This window comes from Otolemur garnettii, unplaced genomic scaffold, assembly GCF_000181295.1.
Source record: "Otolemur garnettii isolate 467f Iridium unplaced genomic scaffold, OtoGar3 scaffold00087, whole genome shotgun sequence".
Lineage (NCBI taxonomy): Eukaryota > Metazoa > Chordata > Mammalia > Primates > Galagidae > Otolemur > Otolemur garnettii.
Window position 1 is genome coordinate 2,856,220 of NW_003852482.1, and position 17,427 is coordinate 2,873,646.

At 56.1% G+C, this 17,427-nt stretch overlaps 1 protein-coding gene across 6 annotated transcripts in view; it reads right to left on the reverse strand.

Annotated features, from left to right (window-relative positions):
- SARDH (sarcosine dehydrogenase) overlaps window positions 1–17,427 on the reverse strand; it is a 64,147-nt gene that overhangs the window by 1,243 nt on the left and 45,477 nt on the right. For all 6 annotated transcript variants that reach the window (XM_023516110.1, XM_023516111.1, XM_023516108.1 and 3 more), the window contains 4 exons: window positions 17,119–17,212; window positions 4,474–4,636; window positions 3,694–3,862; window positions 1,759–1,894 (listed from right to left, as the gene is read on the reverse strand). In XM_023516110.1, coding sequence (XP_023371878.1) covers window positions 1,759–1,894; window positions 3,694–3,862; window positions 4,474–4,636; window positions 17,119–17,212 — 562 coding nt within the window. The remainder of the gene's footprint in view (window positions 1–1,758; window positions 1,895–3,693; window positions 3,863–4,473; window positions 4,637–17,118; window positions 17,213–17,427) is intronic.

The following is a 17,427-nucleotide window of genomic DNA, read 5'->3' on the forward strand; positions in this document are numbered from 1 at the left end:
GCTCTGAACCCTAACTAACCCAGGGCTGGTCTGCAGGAGCGCGTCTCAGGGCTCTGCTCTGAACCCTAACTAACCCAGGGCTGGTCTGCAGGAGCACGTCTCAGGGCTCTGCTCTGGAAGTTCGAGGTCCCTTCCCATTCCTGGCAGCTTAGGATTGGATGAAGAAAATGAGAAACAGCTTTTTACAACTGGAACTTCAGGGGGGTACTCCTGAGCCCTGTGCACATGCAGGCTGATGGCTCTGTGCTGCCCTGACAGGTCCTTGGGCAAGGAGCACAGGGAGCAAGTGACTTTGGTTGTCTGGAGGCAGGCATCCCCAGCATAGACACCTCAGAACTGGCGCATAGTCCTTGTTAATTGGTAGCCATGAGGCTCAAAGTCCTGCCCTGGTCTCCAGAGGCCTTCCATTCAGTGCCACTGGTGTGCTAGAAAACGCTTAATCACCAGCTTTCAGGGGTGGAGGGGGTTGTGCTTTGTAGCATCTGCCCTTTGCTATGGGGTAAATGCTCTGGAATCCCCCATGGGGGAGGTAGGGGAGACACACACCGTCAGCTCTCATAAGCTGGCCTGAGCCCCCAGCCCCACCACACGTCATCCCTAAGTATCCCAGCCCACTTGTCTGGATACCGTTGAGCCTTTGCTGACCCAGTAGAAAAGGCAAGTGTCACTGTTCTTTGAAGAAGTGCCTGAGCCTCACTGCATCCCAGCCCAGCAGGGAGCCAGTGGGCACCACTTTGGCTGGGACCCAGGGCTCTGGTTCCTCAAGTTGTCAGAGCAGCCCATCAGCTATGGGGCCACATCATCACAACTCCTGCTTATTAAGGCCCCTACTCCAGGCAGTGACCTGCATGGCCATCAGTCAGGTGGGTGGGAAGTCTGTCCCCATTTTATAGATAAAAAGCTGAGGCTCAGGAGAGGCCCCTTGTCCAAGCTCACCAAGCCCCAGAGGCTGGTGACAATCACCTGTGTCCTGAGTCTTCCAGCTCCACTGCAGCCTCTGCCTCACTGGCTCTGTAGGACAGTGGCCTTGTCTGAGGCCTGAGAGAGCTACCATGTCCCCAGCCCCAGCCTATGAGCTGGCCTTGCCCTTCCCCTGCAGCCCGTGGGCGAGGCTGTCTCACCCCAGCCTGTCTCCTCCACACTGCTTCTGCTTAGGCCTCCCTCCCTTCATCAGAGTCTCCAACCATCAGGATTCAGCTCTGGCTGGAAGGCCCTAAAGCCAGGCCAGCAGCTCAGGCCGGGGACAAACGGTGAACCTAGACATAGACTGCCTATTCCACTCCCGCAGGCCAGAAAGATGGGAGCGGAGGCCAGTCCCTCCCCCCTGGGGGCTGCCTGACACTCCCTCCCTCCAAAAGCAGCTGTCCAGGTCTGTCCTGGTACTTAGCCCCTCTGTTGGCTCCAGCCTCCCAGAGCCCAGGACAAAGGCCATGTGGTGGGTATGGGGTCGGAGGAATCTAGAATAGGGACAGGAGGACGGGCAGAGTCTGGGTTTCAGGAATCCCTCCACCACCACCCTCTGGGCAAAGGGTGGTGGGAGCTCAAGGTTGGGTCTGTGGCCCAGGAGCCAGAGGGCACTGGCCTTGCCTGCACCTACTTCTGACAAGAAAAGCCTGGTGCTTCCAAAGTCAGACTCATTCAGAAAACAGCATGGCATAGCCAGCAGTCATGTGTCTGTCGCCCCCCTCCCAGCTGACAGCCCCTCCCCACAGCCCAGCACACTCTGCAATGCAGGGCGCAGCCGCAAACAGGACTCACCGGCCCACCGCAGGGGTCGCGGACGTAGCCATAGGCGATGGTCTTGTGGATGGTGAACCCGAAGTCCGCCCTGCGGATGTGGCCCACCATGTGGCCATCTCTCCAGATGGCCTCCAACCCCAACATGGGCACTTTCCTGGAAGAAGCAACGAGACAGCTGGGACCCCAGAAACCCTCTGGTGCACACACATCTGCTCCAGCCTGGAGGACACAGGGGCTAGACTGCATGCATCAGACCCCCCCCTTGCTCCACGAAAGCAGGGCTGGGCTGCTGGGTCACCACTGACCCCAGAGCCAGCCCAGCACCCAGCCTGGACACCAGGGCACAGGCCTCAAGTGAACAAAATGAATGAACCAAAAACATCAAAGCCACGATTGGACAGCAGTGTTTCTAGAAGCTGGGCACTTTCAAGCCAGCCCATGGCAGCATCGTCGAGCACCCTCACACCTCGCTCCCCCGATTCGTCTTCTCTCTCAGTGAAGGGCCCGTTATTAGAAGGCTTCCTTCAGTACATGGCACATATGGCTGCTCACGGTAAAATTCTTGGAAATTCAAAGTAGGAAGACAAAGAAGTAAACTAGAATCTCAGGGACGCCAGCACCAGGATCACTGGTGTCACTTTCCTGTGTGGCTGGTCATTTTGGCCTCAGCTGTGGGCAGCCCAGGCCGGGCAGTCCTACAGAGGGACACGGGCCGGGCAGTCCTACAGAGCCGATGCTGTTGTCATCAGAAAACGGACCTGGCAGGGGCTCCAGACCCACCCAGGGTCCCAGGGCAATGCAGCAGGACCACTCTCCACCACTCCATAGCCCCATCTTGTCCAGTCTCCTCCAGGGATCCTGCTGGCCCAGAGCTGTGGGGCTGCGGACTATCTCACAGCCTGACACAGAATCCCCAGCAGAGCCCACAGGGAGGGAACATGTGCGAAGGAGGCCACCCCTGGAGCCAGGCTGTAGGCACATCACAGAGGGTTGGACGTTGGGGCCAGGTGGGCTCCTGGGAAGTGGACTAACAGTCATGCAGAGAGGCACAGCCTGCCAAGGGCCCAGAGGGAGGTATGGGCCAGGGCAGGACCTCAGTTCTGCTCTCTTCACTCCTAATCACTCCCCACACCTCTCTAGAAGGGTCCAGAAATCTGGGGGAAGCACCCTGTGTGTAGCTGGCTGTCAGCTGCGCATCAACAAATCCCCAGACTCCTGACCTTTCCAGATGCTGGTGGCACCCAGACCCCTGAGGGAGCCCCAGATGGTGCTCTGACACCAGCATGGCATTTTCACCTCAGAGCCACCCGGGAGCTGAGTGGAGCCAGGCTTCCGGAACCCAGGGAGGCTCGGGCCCAGCTTTCATCCACAGGCTCAAAACCACCTTTCACTGGGCAGAGCAGAGTCAGGTCCCCTAAGCAAGCCTCTCCTCTACCTCTGCCATATGGCACCTGGCCTCCTTGGTGACAGGGATGGCAGCCCCAGCCAGGCCCCTTTCACCCCCACAGGGCAATGGGGATTTAATGGGGAGTAGGCTGGGAGGTTGCAAGGCAGTGACTGGAGCACCAGGCTCCCTCCCAGCTTGGCCAGGACCGAAGGGGGGCTGGCATGGCTCAGGCCACCCTCCTCTTCCAAGGAAGAGGACCCTCTTTTGAGGAGAGCGTGCATTCCCCATGGCCTGGCCCCTGACTGTCTGCCCCTTGCCTAGCCTGGAAGGATCCTGAATGTACACCCTTAGCTTTGGAGTCAGACAGGCCTGCCTGGAACAGAGTGGGATGTGGAGAGACAGTGTGTCATCCAGCACCTGCTCAGACACCTTACTTTCCCCATCTGTAATGGGCTGTTGTGTGCACTTTGGGAGGGGGTGGCTGGCTCATAGGAAGTATCAGTACTAGGGGCCTTAACCACCGTGGGCAGTCACCTCTGGGCAGCCTGGGACAGCAGAACACTTACTCTTCCACGGTGAAACACACCAAGCGCCGGCGAAGGCCCGAGGCCCGCTGCTTCTCCAGGGCCTCACGTCCCAGGAAAGGCACAGGGGACTTGAGCTTACAGGTAAAGGCCAGGCCTGCCTCCAGGGGACTGTCATCTGGCCTCAGGTCCGCATGCCAGTGCCGGTAGCCTGTAGCAAGGGGAGACTACTGGTCAGTGCCCAGCTGTGGGGGAAAGCCCTCCAAAGACAAGGTAGACACTGCCCAAACCCACCCTCCCTAGCCCCACATTCCCCTCACCCAGAGCTGCTTGGTGACCAGTGCAGCCCAGGCATTGGTGCCACAAGGCTCCTGGGAGACCCTAAGCAGACCACCCCATCAGCCCTCGGCCCTCCACAACCTCAGGCTGAAGGCACCAGGGAAGACTTGTGAGGGGGCTTGGGTGGCACCAGTGGAGCCATCCCCATCTGTGGGGTGAAGGAGTGGGCTTCATCCAGAAGCTCTGGCACCTGCTCTGACTTTCTGCAAATCTCCAAGGGAATCCAAGGTGCTGAGTTCAAATCTAGCCCTGGCCCCACCCCCAGGGTGCCAAGCAACACTTCAGTCCTTGAGTCTGTGGGGGGGAGGCCATCCCAGCACCACCTCTGGAGCCTGGCACAGAAGACCCAGTTTCTGGGCAGCAGTGAGTGTTGGGGAAATGATGGTGTCAGGGGTGGCGGGTACGGGTGATGGGAGAGGCTAACAGCCACTTTGCCTCCGGGTGGCTGGGTGCCCCCAAGTGCTGTCCAGACCTCCCACTCACCTTTCTCGATGCTCAGGGAGTCAATGGCTCGATACCCTGCATTGACTAGGCCGTGCCTGGCTCCCGCTGCCATCACGGCCTGGTACACAGGCACGCAGGACACTCTCGGGATGTGCAGCTCCCAGCCCAGCTCTCCCACAAAGGACAGCCGCATGGCCCGGACCTGGAGGGGACCAGGTCACAGCTTAGACACAGCAGGCTCAGATGACTGAGGTTCAGGCCTTGCCCCCCCGATCCCCAGTGGACAGTTCCGGCTGTCACCATCACTCTCAGCTGGCATGCCAGCCAGATCACCACCCAGAATGGAGTCTTCCAAGCAGAGTTCATCACTCAGCTGCTCTGGAAGTCTAAGGTGAGGAAGGGGAAGCCCCACTGTGCTATAGGTGGGGCTCACAGGGCCTTGTGTCCCTTGTCTCTAGGGAGGGAGAGGGTGGGTTTGGGCTCACCGTTTACAACCTCAGATCTAAGTGACTGTGTTAATTTTTTTGTCACGACCAATGACCACAACTGGGTGGCTTAAAACATTGGAAGTTAAGTTTTAGTTCTGGGGTCTTAAAATCCAAAAGCAAATTGTCAACAGGTCTGCTCCCTCTGGAGGTCCCAGGAGGATCACACCTGCTCTCTAGGGAGGCCCCAGTGCTGCTCAACTTGTGGCTATGTCACTCCCCTGTGAAGCTCTGTGTCTCTTCACGTGGCCTCCCCTCTGTGTCTGAGTCTCTTCTCTTCTATCTTTTACTAGGACAGGTGTCACTAGATCTGGGACCTACCCTGATCCTGAATATTCTTATCCTTACCTTAGTAACAACTGCTAAGATACTGTTTCCAAATAAGGCCACACGCACAGGGTCTGGGGAGTCAGGATGTGGGCGTGTCTCTGGGGGCCCCACTCAGCCCACTGCAGCGACCCCTGGCAGAGCTGGGTGTGCCACCCCCTCCCCTCCCTATGGCCTCACTTTCCTCATTTGTACAAGGTTTTCAGGAGCTCTGCCGGGCATCCTGAGAAGCGCAACTCGTGGGTCTCCCAAGCTGTGCGTTGTGGGCACAGAGGTGTCTTGGAGGAAGCAACCCTTGTGTGAGTCTCTGGTTCTAGAAACTGATCGCCCACTAGTGTGACCAGCCTTGGCCAGGCTGGGATCCCAGGACAGACACAGCCTCTGTGCCCCACGACTAGAGCCTCAGCAGGACTCAGCTAGAAGCACAATGTGCTGTGCACAGGCACTGTGCTGGGGAGCAAGGCTCTCCAAGATGGGAGGTGGAGTGGGAGCTCGTGCCTCAGACAGGTCCCCCAAGGCAGGGAAGAGCAGGCTCCGGGCACCGCACTGGGGCTGCAGATGTGGCTGGAGGCAGGAGAGAAGGCTATAGATGGGGCTCACAGGGCCTTGTGTCAGGCTGGGGATATCTGACTGTGAAAGGCCTTGCTTGAGAACTGAGTGGCCCACACCAATCCTGCAGAAATGACGGTGCTGATTACCGTGTGTTGATGGCTAAGCTCTCTCTTCCCAGCCCATGCAGTGGTGGGGACCACTGTTAGTGATGCTCAGGGCTAATGCCAAAACAGGCTCCGAGGGGCCCTGCTTCTGGCCTGGGCACACCCAGCTCTGCCAGGGGCAGCCAGTATCTTTGCAGGGGGCATGTGTCCTATACCCTGGGCTAGCACCAGCATGAAAGCCACTACCAGCATGGGGTGACAAGCTGCCTGGGGACGTGACCTTTCCCACACATTTGGGTTGGGCACATTTCATGAACACACCCAGCAAGTGGAGCCCCCTTCCCCACCTTCGGGCAAGTCCTCAACCCCACAGAGTCCCCAGGGGTGATGCCCAGGTGCTCAGCCCCAGGATCGCCGAGCTCACAAGAGGATCCTGGAGAGCTCAGCAAGTCACAGAGAACCAACAGTGGAGGGCAGAGCAAACCTGTGCCATGCAGCTCCCCCAGGGTAACATCTGTGCAGGAGGAGGGTGCAGGCCACTCTGCCAGCACAGAACCAGCCCCTGACATGCCTGGCAGTAATCAGATTGTGCCAAGGGGCTGGATTCTAAAAGCTTTTGGAACAATGTCAATTTGCTCTGAGTTACCATTTGCCCAGGCCTCTTAAAAAACTAAAAATTGACACAGAAAATGTACTGTTGACATTTCCCTGCTTCCCTGGTGCAATCCACAGGCCCCTGACAAAGATTGCCTTGTCAACGGGGTTCTAATTTCAGAGCCTGTGGAAGAGCCTGGGGCTCAAAGCCTATCATATTTTGAAACGGGAAAAATAATTTTCAAAGCATGGCCCATAACGACCCCACAACTGCAGATTCCTGTTCAGACACACACTCCTGACCCAGCTAAGGGAGAGGGTCAGAGTTCACAGGTGGGATGGTGCTGTCTCCACTTCCCAGCTCCCATCAGCTCAGGGAGGCCAGAGTGTCGGGTCTTCACAGGGAAATAGACAATGAAATAGAATAGAGAGAAAAAAACCCTCATGTATGATCAAAGGATCCCTGACAAGGATGCTAAGACCACTGCAGGGGATGGACAATCTCTCCAACAAGTGGTGAGGAACTGGACATCCACAGGCCAGAACACAGCACGGGACCCTTATACCATACCCCCCAAATTTACTCAAAATGGAACAAAGGCCTTCCCCAAAGATCTATAGTCATAGAACCCCTAGAAGAAAGTGAAGCAGAATCAGAAATGGTGATGATTTTTGTCAGAAGGCAACAGAAGCAAAAACAGACAGATGGAATTGCACCCAACATAAACATTTTGTGTATCAAAAAACACTAACAACAGAGTGAAAAAGCAACATAAGAATGGGAGGAAATATGTGTGAATCATAGATCCAATAAGGGTCTTTATCCAGAATAAATTTAAAAATAGCCTTACAATTCAACAACAACAACAACAAAATCAAATACCCCATTAAAAATATGGACAAAGCACTGAATAGACACTTATCAAAAAAAGAGCTAGAAATGGCCAAGAACCATAAGAAAAGATGCCGCACTTCTGGTCACCAGAGAAACACACAGAGACTCTTCCGGCATTGAAGGGGGTCAGCCATGGGCTCTCACCGTGAGCTCCAAACAGGATAAACAGAAATAAGGCCCTGCCTAGGAAACACTGGGGTGCGTGTGGACGCCGAGCGAGCCAGGAGAGAGGAAGAGATTCCCAAAGCCGCCGCTCAGACCAACTCCCACTGTCTTGCTGGCAGCACCAGATGCTTTTCGAAGCACAGAGCTTCCGCCATAGCTGCCAGCTAGAAATTCAGGTGCTTTAAGTGTGAAAACAGTCAAGGTGATGTCAAGACTTTTCCCAGAGCTTGTTAGTCACGATTCTGGCTGAAATATGCCATACAGCAGTGGTTCTCAACCTTCCTAATGCCGTGGCCCTTTAATACAGTTCCTGTGGGTCGCAACCCACAGGTTGAGAACCGCTGCCGTAGAGAGTGTCCTTCAGCCTCCAGCACCGGAGGGCCACACCAGAGCAGACCCTTGGCTGGGTGGAGGTCACCCTGGGATGAGGAAGACCCAGGCGGGGGTGGGGGGTGGGGTGGCAGGACGGGGCCCTCTGGAGCTCATTCTGCCTTTTGTTTGGAAACAAGTGCTTGAACTCTGATAGCAAAGGGTGGGGCTAAAGAAGGTCCTGCCCTCAGGCGGCTGTCTCTGCTGCAGCATCCCGTTACCAGCACCCAGACAGCTTAGCAGGTGAAAGGGGGGAGCCTGGCCCTTGAGATGCAGGCTGCTCCTGTGGGCCTGCAGACTGAGGGCTTCTCCCAGGGGACAGCACCCAGGTGGGGACTCAGAGCCCCACGGTCGCCTAGTGCCATCTTCCCAGTGGCCAGTGTTCTCAGCCAGCAACCTGGAGAGGAGCAGAATCACTCCTCAAGCCAAGCCCACCACACTGCTGGTTGCCAACTATGGTGACTGCCAAGAGGCCATGTGGGGAGGGCCTGCCAACCCCGGCTGGTCTGCAGTGTCATGTGAACATTACTGTGGTCCTTCTCCCTTTCCCACACTCCTTTGGAAGGTTCTAGATGTTAGACTCCTTGGCCCTGGAGGAGTTCTCTGGGGTGCCTAAGGGCGAGAGGATTCCCGCTCTGCCTGTCCCCTATTTTCCTCAGGCCAGCAGGGTGGCAACAGAGTCAGAAGGGCAAGTGTGCGGCCCCTCTCCACTCTGGCTGCACATCTCTAGGCCCTTCCCTCCGGCCTCCACCATAGGGGTCAACAGGTTCAAGACTCATACCCTGCGAGGGTGTCAGGACTCAGGACAGCAGGGCACTTGGGCGTGCTGAGTCTCTGAAGCAGGGGGCAGGCCTCTCTGCCCTGCTCCTGCCGTCTTGTCTCCCACCTCCCAACCAACTCACAGAAACTGGAATCCCTCTCCCTATTGCCCACCATAACCCTCGAAATAGGGCTCCTACCTTCCTCACCTTTCTGTGTAGCAGCTGGCCAAAGACAAGTACCCAGACCTGCCTCATCTGATTGTGGGTCACAGACCCTCCATCCAGAGGGGTCTGCCCCACACCCAGGAGGAAGGACACTGCCCAGAGAGGCCAAGAGACTCTGCACAGACAGGCCTTACCGGTGCCCCTCGGTCTGTTACAGTCACATTTCTAAGGCTGCCTGTTCTTCACGGACCCTGAGCACAGGGACAGACAGCTGTCCCCAGGTCTGTGGGTCCCCACTTCTGAAGGCTCCTATATCACGTTAAACTTTGATTATATAAACTTGTTACTTCACTTTTCTCAAGTGAACCTGTCTTTTGCTATAGGAGGGTTGGCTGTGACCCTGACAGTAGGACAGGAAAGGGATTGGTCACATCCCTTCTGCCCCTAAAAGGACAAGATTGAAATCTAGAATAGAGTCATTGTTGGAGGCCCCACGGCTACCAGCTCCGGCCCTGAGCATAGTAGATGGTAAGCAAAGTCCACTTGGTTCCACCCTAGGTCACCTGCTCCAGACAGAAGTGGCAAACCCAGGGCAGGACAAAGCTTCAAACCACCCATTCCACAAACACTCATATTCTGACATCCTCCTGTGTCCCAGGCTTCAGCCCCTCCATAGTGCAGGGAACGCCGCCGGCCCCGGCACTCACAGCAGATGCAGGATAGCTGAGAGGTTGGGTCACCCAGCCAGAGCAGGCACCAGAGTGGCCGAGGGTGTGGGATTTGGGGTGATACAAATCTGCTGGATCAAATCTGAGCCCAAATATCTCACCCTAGCACTGACCTCCCCTTTCAGTCCTGGCTCCTGCTGCTGCCGAGCCAGGTGCTAACAGGGCTGCCGGCAGAGATTCCTCAGACACTCAGCACAGTCACCACTAAAAGATGCCGCAGGGGCTTGCTACTCTACAGGGGCCTGCTACTGGCACAAGAGGGTCAAATCACCTGCCCAAGGCCCAGTGATGTCCTGGAAAATGTTTCACACTCAGCTCTTGTGGGGGGGGGAGCATTTCCTAATTCCCATGGTAAATTCATTCTCCACACAGATTTCCAGCCACCAGTGATCTAGCAGCCACCTTGCTGGTTTCCTGAAGATGTGATGGTCCAGCCCCTGCTGAGAAGGCCTCCCAGCCATTAGTAGCAGAGCAAGGCGCAGCCAGCTGTTTCCAGCTCTGGAGCTGGAGCCTTGCACTGTGAGACACACTCTCCCTGCCCTTGACATTGAGTATTTCTGCATGGGAGAGGATATGCTCAGATTTCAGTAAAACATGGGTTGGGGGTGGGATTTAATGCTGGGCACATCACTACGCTTCATGCCAGCTGTATGGTGGAAAGGACTCAGAAGCCAGGGAGCTGCTGGTCCCAGCCTCAGCTCAACACTGAGGCCATCCTGGTCTCCAGGGCAGTGAGGACCAGGCCCCTCCTAGGGGTGCTCTGACCATGTGCATCATTAGAACCCACCCAAAGTGTGCCTTTCTGGGTAAATGCTACAGGAGGGCTGGAGCAGATGTGCCGCAGACATAGGTTGACACGTCCAGCCTTTTCAGGTCACATCAGTTCATGGTGGTTTCACAAGTTTCCAGGGTGTTTGGTTGTGTATCAACACCCTCAACATATCAGGGGCATCCTCCAAACTTGATCATCTACTAAGGATGTGAGGACCCCAGGAGCCCCACACACAAAGGGCAGGCAGAGACTAGAGCATGAGTAGCCTTCTGCAGAGTCTGGGCTCCAAACTCACAAGGGAGGAGAGAAGCAAGCTGGTAGCAGGATTGGAGGGGCTTCAGTTTTCAAACACTTTGGAGACTCCCAAGATACTTGCTTCTAAAAACATCCCACAGAGAGAGTGCTCAGTCTCTCCCCTCTGCCTGGTTCAGAGATTAGTGTGTAGGGGTAGGTGATGGTGGTAATGATGGTTGTAGTGATTGTGGTGGTCATGGTGGTGATGATAGTGGTGGTGATGGTGATGATGGCATAGGTGGTGATGGTGACGATGGTGGTGATGGTGATGATGGTGATGATGTGGTAATGATGGTGGTTATGGTGACGATGGTGATGATGGTGGTTGTAGTGATTGTGGTGGTCATGGTGGTGATGATAGTGGCTGTAATGGTGGTTATGGTGGTAGAAGTAATGATGATGGTGGTGATGGTGGGGATAGTGACTGGAAACCAATTTTCCAAGAATAATAAATACAATGTGTGATGCTCAAACCACACTCTATACACTTGAAGCTCTCAGAGGATCTGCAAGACTCTCCAGGATCCCTCGGGATCAACCTCAGGGTCCATCCTCCAGCCCTTGGAAACATTGAGTCTGCCAAAGACCCATCTCTAGTCACTCATCAAAGGGAAGCTCATCTCCCCAGCTAGCCTTGTCCTTGGAGTCTCAAATTTCTCACAGCTGGTGAAAGCCTTGGATGACCCCCTGGTCACCCGTGCGCACCCATGGATAGCATTGGAACCTGGAGAGAAAGAACTCGCTTCTGCCCTTAGCAAGCCCCGGAATCTCTGAAGTGTGCACCTGGGTCACCCAACCTTGTTCAGTTGGGCCTGTCCTTACATTTTCACGGCAAGACATCTTCATTGTCTCTCCACTGGAGCTCAAATTGTGGCAGGCACAGATTGCGGCCACCAGTGCGTCTCAGCTGCATCACAGAACCTACTTGTGATGTCACACGTCTGTCTAAGGCCTTGGCAAGTTGGCTCAGGTTTTGCAAACCGAGTTTTTAGGTGGTGGCTGAAACCCAACTTGCAAACAAATGCTCTGTGAATGCCACAGCATCTCTGACTGGCATGTCGTGGTTTATCATGCATGTGGGTGAGAGACAGCTCCATCCTGAACTAACTGAATCCTAACAGCATGTCATGGCCAAGATTTCTCACCATCAGGAAAAGAAATCCAATTTCCTTTGAGCTGAAATTAATTTTCAGAAGAAAATCACTCTATCACCTCATGCCATAATGAGTCCCCAGTGCCTGCTGCTTCCCAGAGGGGCCCGTCCTTGCGTTGCTCCGGGAACACCATTCTGGAGGAGCTGAGCTCCAGGAGACGTGGAGGGAGAGTGAGTCCTCACTGGGAATCTCACCGACCTTGAAGCAGATATTCAGGGAGTGAGGACAGCTGGTCTGCTGGCCGTGGGCAGATAGCAACTGCTCCCATCCTCCTCCTTCCTCTGGGGCTCCAGGGATTAAGGAAGCCTGGGATGGACCCAAGCACTTCAGAGGAGAATGCTTGTAAAACAGCAGCCGAGGACGCTCATCGGAAGCCAGCTCCAAGTTGTCTTGTGAGTGGGGGTCACTGAGCAGCAGCAGGGGTTCTGCTGTCCCGCCCTGGGCCTGGGTCTGCAGTTTTTGGCTTCTGCTTCATTCTTACGTCTCCTTTCGACCGGGTGGTTTTGCTGACTACACAGGCGCACACATTCCTCACCCGCGTCTGGTTGGCTGGAGTCCAGTTGATGTCCTATAAATACTTGGCCCAGCCCCATGCTCTGGCCCGGCATTTCTCCACATTGAGACATACGTCGTCAACACGTTTCTAAGCCAGTACAAGACATTATTTAGGAGAATATGAAATTCTCCCTGGATTCAGGGAATTCAGAGTGTCTGGAAAGACTACTGGGATGGCCTAGAAGGAATTTTAGACATTGTCTAGCCCAGGGGTCCTCAAACTTTTTAAACAGAGGGTCAGTTCACTGTCCCTCAGACTGTTGGAGGGCCAGACTGTGGGCCCTGGGACGAGTTGGCTGCTAAGCAGGACAGGCAGCGGCAGCAAAAACACCTGGCAGGCTGGATAAACGTCCTAGGCGGGCTGCATGTGGCCCATGCGCCGTAGTTTGAGGATGCCTGGTCTAGCTTTTGTGTTACAGATGGGGAAACTGAGGCCCAGAAAGGCACTCCACAGAAGGCTCAGGCAGGTCTAAAAGTCAAGCTCCTGGCTCCCAGCTCTGCTGAGTGCTGGGGTAATATGACTTTGGCCCCAAGACCCCTCAGCATCAGTTCTGACCCAACTCCCTCCTGCCTGCAAGGCCCACCATGGGGCAAAGGGTGGCGGCTAGCCTCAGCATCCACAGCCTGAAGTCCTCCCAATGGCTGAGTCTCCACCCTTTATGCTGGCTGGGGCAGAGGAAGCCACATGTCCTCGGCTCAGGCACGAGAGAATGTGTGGCCTGAGGGGCTTTAAGGGACAGACTTACAGGTCAGAAGACCCAGAACATCAACCTGAAGGACCAAAGCTCCTGCCCTCTCTCGTCCACACCTCCCCCTGCCCCCCTCTCGTCCACACCTCCCCAACCCCTCTCATCCACACCTGCCCAGACCCCCACAGTGGTCACTGAGGACAGGGTCCTTGGCTGACCCACAACCTTTACTCCACTCCATTCCTTAATGTCTCCAGCCCTCATATCAGGGGAGTTGGACTGTCCAGCCACCTAGCAACTCCAAGTCCCCCTCATAACATGTGCAGACCTGACCTCCAAGACCCTGCTGGCCACTCCCAAGAACCACGGGAAGGATGAGATGAAGAGGGAAAGATGCTGCTGTTGGTCTCTGGGAGCAGACAAGGAACCCTGTCACTCACACCCCGCCTTCCCCAGTAGTCCCAGAGTACACAGACATGAGCATGTGAGTGGCCCCACAGAACCAGCCCCTTAGGCCTGGTGACAGTAACGTGTATACTCTGAGGTCAGTGGGCCTTCCTAAGGATGAGGCCCTGGGAGCTGGCTGGAAGCCAGTGGGATGAGCTTCTGGATGAGGCCAGGGAGAGAGAAGGACCCCTCAGCCCTGAGGCATCTGCTCCTCCAGTCCTGCCAAAGGATCTGGGAGGTGCTGGATGCAGGGACAGAGCTTGGGTGCTGTATGGGGCTGTGGGTGGGGTATAGGCCGGCTGTTGTGGGCCCCAGACTCACTGACCAGACCAATCAGGTCAGTTCTAGGGCAGAGGCACCCAAGCACAGTCCGAGAGGCCCAGGCAATAGCAGTCTGTCCACCAGCTTGTCTTTCTCTTACCAAGACCCAGTTCTCCTCTGTGACCATCTCTGGGGATTCTCCCCTCCCTGACAACTCTTTGGCCAGTTACTATTCACTCCGCCTGGCCAGTTACTATTCAGCCCCTCTGTAGTGCAGGCAGGGCTGGGCCCACTGAGGTCAGGGCCGCACCCTCCACCCCAGAGGCCCGAGGCCGGCACCCAGCCAATGTGTCCAGAATCCATGCTGAAGCCAGGCGAGCGTCAGTGGAGGGAAGTGTGTGGGCAGGAGGCCCAGCACTGTGGAAAGGTCCTTCATTTCAAAAGCAAATGCTAGAACTCAGCTGAGCATCCAGCAAGGTCCAGCAGGAGCCGATGGTATTGTAAGAACAGCCCCAGTAATCTCAGGCCCGCGCCCTTCCCAGGAGCCTGGCCTTGCCACCCTCTCTCGGCAGTCCCTCCGGGAGCGACACACATTTCTGCTTTATCCAGTCTGGAAGGTGACCCTTCTGTCACCATGACCTCCTGCAGACAGGGACCTAGCCCAGAAAACTCTGGGCTTCTCTCCCACCCTGCCAGAGACTCAGGACAGTTCGCTGCACAGGCAGGGGCCCAGCAAATGCAAAAGGACAGACACAGAACAACCTGAGGCTCTGACTAGGGACCCAGGTCCAGATCTCTGTCTCAGGTCAGTAACCAGAGGGCCGGAGAGGCTTACATGCAAGGGAAGCTTCTCGCAGGCCATTTCCAAGGTGAGGAAGTAGACCTGTGTACATGTTCACGCCCAGAGCACTGCTCACAAAACTGAGGGGTGAGTGTGTGGTCATTAAGAGTGGTCTCAGGCGGGTGTTATGGCAGGCGCCTGTAGTCCCAGCTACTCGAGAGGGCGGGGCAGGAGGGTCGCTAGAACCCAGGAGTTTGACGTTGCTGTGAGCTATGATAATGCCATAGCACTCTACCCAGGGCAACAGAGTGAGATTCAGTCTCAAAAATAAATAATAAAATGATATAAAATAAAAGTGGCTCTTAGGGAATACACAAAGGGATGAGGAAACGATCATAACATGCTCTGACAACAGAGCAGTATGCGCAAACTGTGTGACCACAGATCAGAGAAGCTCACAGGACAGACACTGACCCTGCAACCACAGTTTGCTCCAGGCACGGCTACCTTGTACATGCTCTGCGAATGGCCCTGAATTCCACAGGGAGACGCTGCTGGCCACCAAGTCCTTAGCCACCCTGCTGCAGGCAAACTTTGTGAAGCATTGCATGGAGTCTGCCTGGGAATCTAAGATCCTCACTCTAGAGCTGACACAAGGCAGGCTCAGAGGGGCCAAGGTCATGCCCAAAGAAGGCTTGCTAGAAGTAAGGTCTGCCTGGGCCCGTGGCCCATGGTCATGCTCCGAAGTGGAACAATGAGATCGACTTTACAAAGCCATAGCACACTGTGTGCCACACTGGGGGGCTAGCACCCTGGGCACTACACCTCATTCCTGGCCCTGCCTGTCACCCTGGGGAGTCATCCTGGAAGCATAGCCACTGTGCAGGCAAGGGCTGGCCCCTGGGGCAGGGGAGGCAGCTGAGACTGCCTGTTTGCTGGAGGTGAGGCCTTGGGATGGGAGGCAATGGGTACCTGGTCTTCCCCCCTCCAGCAGCCAAACCAAACAGGCAGAGCCGACACCAAGCCTAGTGAGATGGGAAAAAACCCACAGCTCCCCTCCCTTGCTACAAGTCTGAGCTTGGCCCCAAACAAAGCTGGACAGTGCAGGGACCCCCACGGTAGCTCAAGCTGGAGTCAGGGCAGTCTGGACGCCACCATGGCCCAGAGTTAAGCTGTGCTGCTCTCCCAGAGCCCACCCTCTCTGGTCCTAGCAGGCAGCCTTGCACCAAGGAGGTGGGAAGCAGGCTAGACAGTGGCGGCCCAGCTTCCTGCCCCCCAGTGCAGCCTGGCCAGCTCCTCAGCTCTGCAGAGCCGCCTTTATCTCCCCTGGGCTCTGGCAGCCTCCCCTCTGCTGTCACCGCCACATGGTTTATTTGCTAACAGTACACAGATTTGTCCTCCAGGCCCTCCAGCCCCTCTGCAGGCCAGGACCTTATCCTCCAACCTTCCTTAGCACTTTTCCCACCAGAAGCCCCAGATGAACACATGGGGCATGGGAACAGGGGAGGTGCACCCACATCTCCACACCTTAAGGCCACGCCATTTCCACAACACACACTGGTGCTCTCAGGCTTCATTAGCTAGGTGGCCATGAGCAGGCCAGTCCAGCCAGTCCCTGAGCACCATTCAGGGTGACGCCCATCACTCTGGGTACCCTTACTTCCCTCGTGAGCTCTGGAAGGCCCTGCATACCTGGCTGTCCTGCAGCAAGGGCACCTTACAGGGCTGCCAATGAGCAGAGCAGTCACCGACCGAGGTTCTAAATGGGAGGTCCTACCCTGGAGATGCTCAGCCATGTCTGGATACCTCTGTGGCTGCCACAGCTGAGGCTGCTGCTGACATCGAGCAGGCGAGGCTGAGGAGGCAGGAGACCCCACGGCACAGGGTGTCTGCTCCCAAATGTCAGTGTGCTAAGGTCAGAGATCCTGTGACAGAACCTTCTGAGTCACCATGAGGATTACAGGAGGAAATACACATGTGAGGTGCTGAGTGCGTGTGCCGGAGGCCTTGGCGAGAGGCGCTGCATTCACATTTCTACCATCAGCGACTCACAGCAGGGTCACAGCAGGGTCAAGACAAAGGTCATAATGCTGCAGGAAACTGTGGCCCAGACGAGACAAGCTGACCTGCAGCTGCAGCCAGGACTGACCCCAGGTCTCAGGAAGCCTCCTGCACCAGTACCCGACACCACCCAGTCTCAGGAGGACAGGCTCAGCACCAGGATGGACTGTCCCCCACCTGTGTAGCCTCCCATCCACAGCACGGATTGGGGAGGTGCTCGGAGGACACAGAGTTCTGCCCTGTTACTTGCAGGGAGTCTCTCTAACTCAGGAGGGCTGCCCTGTACCTTGGAGAAGCAGGACACAGAGGTAGATGTGCCATTGGTGAGGCCAAGGCTGCCTCCCCTGGGGCTGAGTCCCCTGCAACTTTGGCCCCAGCACCCTCTGAGTTCCTGACAGCTTCATAGTTAGGAAGCAAGGCCCAGGGAGGTACAGGGACCCCCAAGGCTTCTGGCCCCCAGGTCCCAGCTGGGCTTATTCCCTGCTGCCATTCACCGCCCAGAGGACACAGCCAGCTGGTACCTACCAGGTGCCCGGCAGCTGTCACCAGCTTGTGAGTGGAGAAAGGGAAGGCCTCGTCACTCAGGTCTGCATCAAGCACCTCCTGCAGAATGGCCCGGCTGTGGGCAAAAGCAGAGGTGCCAGTCAGAGAGCAGCATCACCCCGAGTGCCCAGAGGAGAGGCCCTGGGAGCCACATTCTCAAGGGGCACACAGGCATGGATTAAGGAAACCACCCCAAGGGCGGCACCTGTGGCTCAAAGGAGTAGGGCGCCAGCCCCATATGCCAGAGGCTGCAGGTTCAAACCCAGCCCCGGCAAAAAACTGCAAAAAAAA